Source organism: Lathyrus oleraceus, chromosome 5, assembly GCF_024323335.1.
Source record: "Lathyrus oleraceus cultivar Zhongwan6 chromosome 5, CAAS_Psat_ZW6_1.0, whole genome shotgun sequence".
Lineage (NCBI taxonomy): Eukaryota > Viridiplantae > Streptophyta > Magnoliopsida > Fabales > Fabaceae > Lathyrus > Lathyrus oleraceus.
In genome coordinates this window covers 417455528-417464265 of record NC_066583.1, presented here as the reverse complement: position 1 = coordinate 417464265, position 8738 = coordinate 417455528, and the positions used below count along the sequence as shown (strand labels likewise).

The window sequence follows — 8738 nt, the reverse complement described above, 5'->3', positions numbered from 1 at the left end:
CTAAAATAAACGAGACTTGGACAAAAACTTTTGAATGGGCTCAATACAATAGGTCCATCGTGCTGGTCCCAGGAGGGGGTGTATGGATATGGAAAGGGTGGTTTTCAAGAGAACCTTCGTTTGGGCCTTAGGCCCAACCTGAATCTACAGGACTCCAAACCAAACGCATTATCAAGTTGAAAGGAAGAAAGAATCGCTTGCCAAGAAAAATCCGAAACATTCGAAAGGGAATCACTTATATGGAAAAGCTGAACGGCGATGCGATTCTTCAATTCTGGAATCGTGTTCTTGAATCCTGGAGTCGGATCAACACCATCGTTTCATGAACAGCGTCGCTTGGATTCTAAATGGCTCGTGGAGCATCGCATTTCTCATCATCTTTCGTTGTGACCTCGGTACCAACACCATGATGGCGCATCTTCGCATTGCGTTCACCACTTCGCATCAACGTCATCTTCTCACTTCGCCTCCACAACAGTCACTGGAACGGATTCGCGGTTGCAGGAAAGCAATCTTGGAACGTCCAATCGCGTCGAGCGACCATCATCTGAATCGACTCGTCTTTGCACGCACGAAGTTTGGAAATGCGATTGCAGCCAGACCGCTATTGGACTGAGCCTTGCGTATAGACAAAAGAAATAAAACGAATTGAGAAAGCTAACCGGATCGTAAACAAGTATTGAATTTTCTTCTTTCTCTCCGCTACTGTCTTTATTGTTATGGCTATTATGAGGGATTGAGAGTGTTGTTACGTTGTAGAATGAAGATTATGATTCGCGTTGTGTTCGTGTGTTGCTTCCTCTCCAATTCTTGTTTCGATTCTGTCGCGAAGCCTTGGTTGCAAATTGGTATGCCTCCCTTCTCAATTTCGTTTCTGTGATCTCTTCCACTCTCTTCTTTGTTGTATCATTGTTGATGATGCTGAATGCAATATTTGGTGCAATGGAGTTTCCTTAGATGCAGAAGATTGAAGTTCAGTTTGCAGCATGAAAGTCGGTTGCAGAACGAAAATTATGATTGTTGAATGAAGACTTGTGATTGCAGAATGGTGCAACTCAGTTGTAGAGTTTGGATAAAATCAATTGCAGCCTCCATAGAAATTAGTTATAGAAATAGGTAAGTACTATTTATAAGCTTCCCTTTCCCAATTCAGTTAGACACTACAAGAATAACTTTGTGCAGCCACGTGATTTAGTGACGTGAAAGGCACGTGGCAAAAAATGTCAATTACGACGTGAATTTCACGTGGCTAAAGGTAAAATATAATAAAAAAATGGAATGACAACTTTTCAGGTTAGGGGGAAATGAAAATAATTAAAATTTGGTAGTGACATGCAGATCACGTCGCTATTTTAAATTTAAAATTCAAATAATGTTTTGTGAAATGTAATTCACGTCGCAACTAGTGACGTTCTGATCACGTGGGTACATGTGGTGTAATTTAATTTCCGAAATGACAATCACGTCGCAAATAGCGACGTGACAAGCATGTGGGTACTGGGTTCAGAGAGACGTTATAGATGACCGTTGAATGTTTTGTGGCGTGTAAATCACGTCGCAAATAGCGACGTGTTTACCACGTGGGAACCTTTCCTTTAACTTCCCTCTTCTCTCCCTCTTCCCTTCACCGTTTCATTCTTCTTCGTTTCCTCTTCAAGCTTCCACCAGACCCATTTTCCCTTCAAGTTCCTTCAACCCATTTCTCTCCTTCAAGCTTCAGATCCATTTTGAAATTGGAAATTTAAAGGTAAATACTTTTATTATTTCAACTTAAACCCATTTCTGTTTAATATATATGAATTTTATTTTAATTATTGTATTTTTTTTTAAGAAATAGCTAAGAGTGAATTATTCATTCAAGAATTTGGAGCAAACAGATTCAAAGTCTTCATCCAGGTATATTCAAAATTGTGAAATTTAATTTTTTTTTTAATTATTTTCAGATTAGTTAAATGTATTGAGTTTGGACTGGATTATGTGTTGTGCTTATTATGTATTAAAATCGAATTTGTTTGGACTGGATTTTGTTTTTGTGCACATTATGTATTAAAATAGAATTTGTTTAGAAATTTAATGTATTATATATTTAGAATTTGTTTAGAATTTGTTTATAAAACATATACCCTAATGTATTATTAAAACAGAATTTGTTTAGAATTTGTTTAGAAATATAATATATAATAGTTTTAAAAAAACAGAATATTTAATGTATTATATATTTAATGTATTATACAAAAAAAACAGAATATTTTATGTATTAAATTTTTATAGTTTAGAAATAGATTTTATATAATATACTATTAATACCAATACTATCCTCTCTATTAATACCCTATTTATAAAATCATTTTTAATTATTTCTAGAGAAATTATAAATTTCAAAAGAAAATCATGTCAAGCTTGGAAATATTAAAACTTTGATATTACTTTGTTTAGAAACTATTTAATGCCTTTATATATGTGCACATTATATTTTTTAGAAATATAATATATAATTTTTTTAAACAAAATATTAAAACAGAATAATATTTATAAAAAAAAACGAAATATTTTATTTATTAGAAAAAGTAATATGAATCATGTCTAAAAATAGAAGTTGTATTATTATTTAGATAATATGGTTAGTTTAAAAAATATAATAGATTAGTGTTTTGAGTAAAAATTGATAAGTGTGTATATATATTATTTAGATAACTAAATAAATAGAAGTTGTATTATTAATATTATGTTTAAAATAATGTATAAAAAAACAAAACATTAATTTCATATATATTTTTATATTAAAAATATGTTTATAAAAAAAATTAGTATGAATAATATGTATGTCTAAAATGTTTTTTTTTTAAATAACACATATTAGGGTATATGTTTTATAAATATATGTTTAGTTTAAACAATAAAGTATATAATAGTTATATTATATATTTATTAATAGTATAATATATTTTTTTTAAATTGTACGTAATATAATTTAATAATATTTCACTTAATTATTAATTATTCTATATTTTATTATTTATTAATTATTTTATCTTTTATTAATAATATAATTTAATAATAACAATATATTTTATCTTTTATTTTAATTTTGTTTTTAAGTTGTGAAGTGTAAATCACGTGGGTAATTTGCCACGTGATTTTCATGTGGCAACATACCATCCATTTTCAAATGTTGTGACGTGATATTCATGTGGCAAAGTTGTGTCATGAATATCACGTGGCAAAGTTTAAGCGCAGAAGCAAGTTAATTCACAATGTTGCGACGTGATTTGCCTTTGGCAAATTAGCGACGTGTTTATCACGTCACAAAAAGTTGCCACACGCGTTCCAGCGACGTGAATCAACACGTCGCTATTTTTGACTAGTGAAGTGATTTTCACCTTTGCCACGTGATAATCATGTGGCAGGGGGGAGTTTTTCTTGTAGTGAGAGATCCAAATGAAACTCACCCCAAATTTAATAGTTAGTTACAAATGCAAATGAAAAGTTAGTTAGAGAGCCAAAATGAATTTAGAGTGAATTTGGATTTAGTTTGAATTTCAACTTACTGTCATTTACATCTTACTTACACTGAAATGGAAAAAGATTGGTTGATAGTGAAAGTTTTTAAACAGAATGTTAGTTGTTAAATTAGTTTGATTAATTAGTTTTTTTTTATTTATTGAAAATTAAATGCGAACTGGTGTTGCATTTGTAGGGGTGTTCTTCTATTGGAACTTTGGGAGGCATAAATACTTGGAGATACGTATATTGATTGGCTGACTAGTTTGATGATTTAGATGAACTTGCAGGGTTGAATTTGAGTTGTAATTGGGCTAAACTACCTCAGTCAGCTTATGGTTAGTCGGAACTCTCGTTTATTAGTTGGCTACCTCAGTCAGCTTATGGTTAGTCGGAACTCTCGTTTATTAATTGGGCAAATTTTGGGGTACGACAGTTGGGTGACTTGATCAAGCTCGGATCAAGGGAAGAGAACAAGTTAGGATCAGTATCAAACATAGGGTTTGTAGGGTTGGATTGCTACTTTTCTCTTGTAAACAATTTTTCAAAAAGTAAGATTGATTATCTCAATTCCATTTGGAATTGGGGGCGGAAGTAGTCATAACGAGACCGATTGGTGAATTGCCTAAACAAATCCTTGTGTTCTCTCACTCTCTCTATTTATATATCTCTCTCATTTACTTTCAATAGCAAATTATTGAATTCGTTATTTGTGTGTCATACCCCAAAATATGCCCTCCCTTTTGATTTTTATCTGACCTATGACTTGAATACTCATTCATGCCTCATTCATGTGTATCCATTCATGGTTAACACTTGCTAACAAGCATCTTAGATTCATGGTTTATGGTTGATAAGATTAGGTTTTTGCTTGAGGATTGCGGTATTACTCATCATGTGGGTTGAAACCCTAATTGCTTGATTCTTTGGGACCTTGACTCTTGAAGTCTATATCATGACATCCATCTGGACATCTCAACCTTAATTCTTGAATGTGCTTCTATAGGGCCTTGTGTTTGACTTTGTGAATATCTGACTTGACTTTTAAATCCTAATAATAGGCCTTTAGTTTGAGATTTTGCTTGTGGAGCTTTATGTTCGAGTTGAAAACCTAATCATTGATCTTGAGATTGGTAAACCTTATGGATTACTTTGAGGAGGGGTGGAAACCCTAGTTGTGGTTCATGACACTGGTGCTTTGCTTATGTTGATTGCTTGGATTTGAACTTTGACTACTAAACCCTAGTACATGGCTTGTTTTGATTGGTTCCAAGCATGCTTTCATTCATATTCCATTGCATATTATCATTGGTCTCATTTGATCTAAGTCACTTCATCCATTGATTCCATTGATCTTCATTGATCCAAATTTCATTGATTCATTTTGGTCAGGTCATGGTATGATCACTAGGTTCACTATCATTCATTCATTCATTTAGTACATTGGTTCCAATCAATGCATGGTTCCATTTTGAACATGCAGTTTTAATCAGAGAAGTTCATTTCATCATTTTTGTACATCAGTTAACCAAAGTCAAATTACCATGATTTCATCCCTCAGTCATCATGACCTTGTTCTTATTGTCCACCAATCACCTAAGTCAATTTCATTTGAATCCATGATCTATTTTAATCCAAATTCGTCTTCAAATTTTGTTCATGTTTGCATGTTGAACCATTTTGTTATAAGACCTTTTTTAAACCAATTTCGAACAGTAGTATAATGCCATACGCAACCATCCTTAGCAACATACGACATCACTTTACGAGATTCAATCCACTTTCAATTTACTCAAATGCATGTTACACCTTTTCAACAAATCCCAATTTCTATTCAAATTTAATGGTTACATTTAAGTCATCAAATTGTTTTTCAATTCAATCCTTGGATTCGATTCCAACATGCTATTTCATCAAAACCTCAAATGACCATTTTAACATTCCAATTCACTTTCTTATACATTTCCACACTTAACCATTGTTATTTTGTCATAAGTTCAACACCAATTTCATGTGTTTGTCAACTTTAAAATTATAACCTTTGTTTCCAAAAGAACCATTACAGTACACAACCATTTTCATTTTTAACTCCAAAGTTACATTACAAAGTCCTAATATTCTACATAATGTTATAATGTTTCAAATACATTACAATAACAAGGTCCAAAACAAAACAGCTTCCATGTATTCTATGAGTCCAATTCCACAATTCCTTGTCATTCACATAGGTCCAAGCACAAAACCAGTCACCAAGTCTTTGTCAAACTTTAAAGAATCTGCAAAACAGAAACACCAATCCAAATAATGCCTAACATGACCAAAATCCAACACTCACGGCACTGGTTACCCTATACAGATATCTTGGAGATGCGTCCATGTTCAGTTGCAAACAGCTCGGTGGATATCCTACTCTCCTACAGGTATATCATTTAATCTTGTTTATTAAGTGTTTGATTCATTTTATAAATTATGTTAACTTAATTTATTTTGTTTATTATGTTTTTATTTTGTAACAGTGTTGGACTCACGAGTACTTTCCAACTGTTGGAAAATGAGGAAAGAATTGGAAACCAGCTGATAATTGTGGTCTTCCTCGAGCGATGAGATGGTCCTATAGGCAAGGAGTCCTGAAGGTGGATGATTTACGACATATTTTGGATGAGTGGACACCTGCCGACGTCATATGCCGTCCATTTGAGGATCATGGAGGATGGCGTCAGTTTGATGAGTTATGTCTGTACAGGGGGTGTTTGAAGTGGGGTGACACAGTTGTTCCATACTTGCCTGACAGATGTTTATGCCAGTTCGGGTACAAGCAGTATGTTCCATCCACACCTCTTGATTGGATGATGGCGACTGATATTGATGTTGATTGGATTGGTTACCATCAGAGTGTTATTGTTGTGACCCATCCAACTACCATGGCCACCATTTCATCTGATATAGAAGATGGTTATCTGGAGTGGTATTATTGTGTTTCGCATCCACGTTTGGCCCCTCCCCATCGTGACGAACCAAGAGAGGTACCAGTTCCTGTTTATGACGCGGGACTATCTGATCCTTATTGGGCTCGTGTATCTACATTGATTCATCGTTATATGAGACAGGTTAATGCCGAAGAGGAAGATCCACAGTTTGCTGATTTATTTGAAGCTTTGCATATTTCTCGTTCACATTGATTTATGTATTAAGTTTCAGAACTGAATATAATATGCATAATATAATATTCATGTTTTGATTACATATTCATGTTTTGATTACATATTCATGCTAATATAGGCGTAAGTAATTGCCAATGTTGTAGACGTCTTGCAAATCCTAACATCCAAGATGTTGCTGCTTGACAACGAAACTTCTTCCAATCTAATGTGACTGGTGGCAACGGAAACCCCTCTTTCATGTTAACCTGATGACAATAATTAAAATAATATATTTAATAAAGTGAAATAATTAAAACATTAAGTCATATAAAATCAAATACGTACCTGAACCCAATGATTTTGGTTAACAAAACCAATGCAATAAATGGAGACATTTGGTGAATGTGAACTTGTCATAGGAAAGAAAGTCATGCACGGATTGCCTAAACAGACAAGTACAACATTATAGCGATTCGCTATCAAGTAACCCATATCTGGTAGAGTCAACCATTTTTCTGGTGGCTGTAAACCAAAGGATTCTATCATCAAAGATTCTCTCACTTCTGACAACCGATTACAAAATAACTTATCATACAAAGTTGACATATCCTTGTCTATCATTTCCAACCCCAAGTCTTTGTGAACCATTGACCAACCATCCTCACCATATCCATGCAATGATGCAATGACTCTAAATCGGCAATTACCATCTTATTCAACATTAACTACATCTTCAATGTATGACCTAATATGATTAGGAAATTGAAGAGTGAAATGTTTCTGTGATTGTGGTTGCTTCTTTGATAATTTTAACTTCTTCGAAGTCTGTAATGGTTGAGATTTCCTTTGTGATGATTGAGATGCCTTATCAACATACTCATGATACGAATGGTCCCTATAAACATCATATTTTGCTGGTTTTTCCCTTTCTTCTTCACTCCTCCTTTGGTTTTTAATTTCTCGAGTGGTGGACACAATGGAGTCATTGTGGGGTATGCAAGTTCACATACCCTACTCTCTAATGCCCTTTTCCCTAGTAACATCTAATGACCTAAACCGTTTCCACAATTCATATATTGCATAAGTCACATCCACCTCTGATCCATCATCTGCACCTACCTCTAACTCAACTTCCATAGTTAGTTTCCTCCAATGAACATGAACAACATCTATGGGTATCGGTATACCACCTAGTGTGTATCTTCCTAACTCACAAGCACAAGGTAACCCATAATATGTTTGATCGGGAAAATAGCAAGTGTACTATTTTGCCTTTTATAGTAATAATGGGGAAATTCCCCGAATGTCGATCTCAAGGACTGCAAGTTAATATTAAGTTTAAATTATCATTCAACTAAACAAAAAATATTAATTTGGTTTTTAAGTGTGACAATAAAAGTAAAGGTAAAGAAGGATGAAAATAAGGGTTTATAGAGAAAAAAGAACAATGCCAGGGAAGGTGTATGATTTATCCCTGTAACAACTCTGAGTCACTATTGCATCAACAAATATCAATTACTACCAGTTCTCAAGGGTATTTTCTCCCAAGTCCTTGGTGAGAAAACCTTTAATCAATCTACCCTAACTCCTATGTCCATAGCCAATTAGGGTGAAGTTAAGCTGTATAATATCAAGAATACTCTGGTTCATACAGGGTATCCCTAGTCCTAGGTGATATCTACTGTAGAGTAACCTTATGAAAACCTTATCAATGGCGGTCCAACCTAATTGATAACCACAAATCAATCTCAATTAGTCCGAAAGAGAAAGCAATAAACACATCAAAAGGTTACCGTAAAAACAATATTATAAATGCAAATGTAAACTCAAATTCATTACAATTCTAAATCAGGGGCACCCCCTAGCATTGGGGGGTTTAGCTACTCATATTGTTTAAAACAAATTCAAGATAAAAATTACGCATTAAAGTAATTGGATGACTTTGATCTTCAATCGCTCCCGCTCATGAATATCTTCAGCTCTCTGAATGCCTTGATCTCTGTAATACTTGATTGTTTCACAATACTATGTTTTGTCGTATTCCAAGGCCATTTTTTCTTTGGCCGAAGACCTTCTTTTATAGTGAAAATTCCCAAC

At 33.9% G+C, this 8738-nt stretch overlaps 1 protein-coding gene and 1 long non-coding RNA gene across 2 annotated transcripts; both read left to right on the top strand.

Moving 5' to 3' along the window:
- Positions 1–210: 210 nt before the first annotated feature.
- On the top strand, positions 211–4166 carry LOC127085176 (uncharacterized). Its single transcript, XR_007788981.1, has 4 exons — positions 211–676; positions 760–848; positions 958–1896; positions 3698–4166. It is a non-coding gene; the product is annotated as an uncharacterized LOC127085176 (long non-coding RNA).
- A 1935-nt stretch (positions 4167–6101) lies between these two features.
- LOC127081103 (uncharacterized) lies at positions 6102–6786 on the top strand. The gene is made up of 2 exons (XM_051021389.1): positions 6102–6575; positions 6781–6786. The coding sequence occupies exons 1-2, from the start codon at positions 6102–6104 to the stop codon at positions 6784–6786; spliced, it is 480 nt and encodes a 159-aa protein (XP_050877346.1).
- Positions 6787–8738: the final 1952 nt, after the last annotated feature.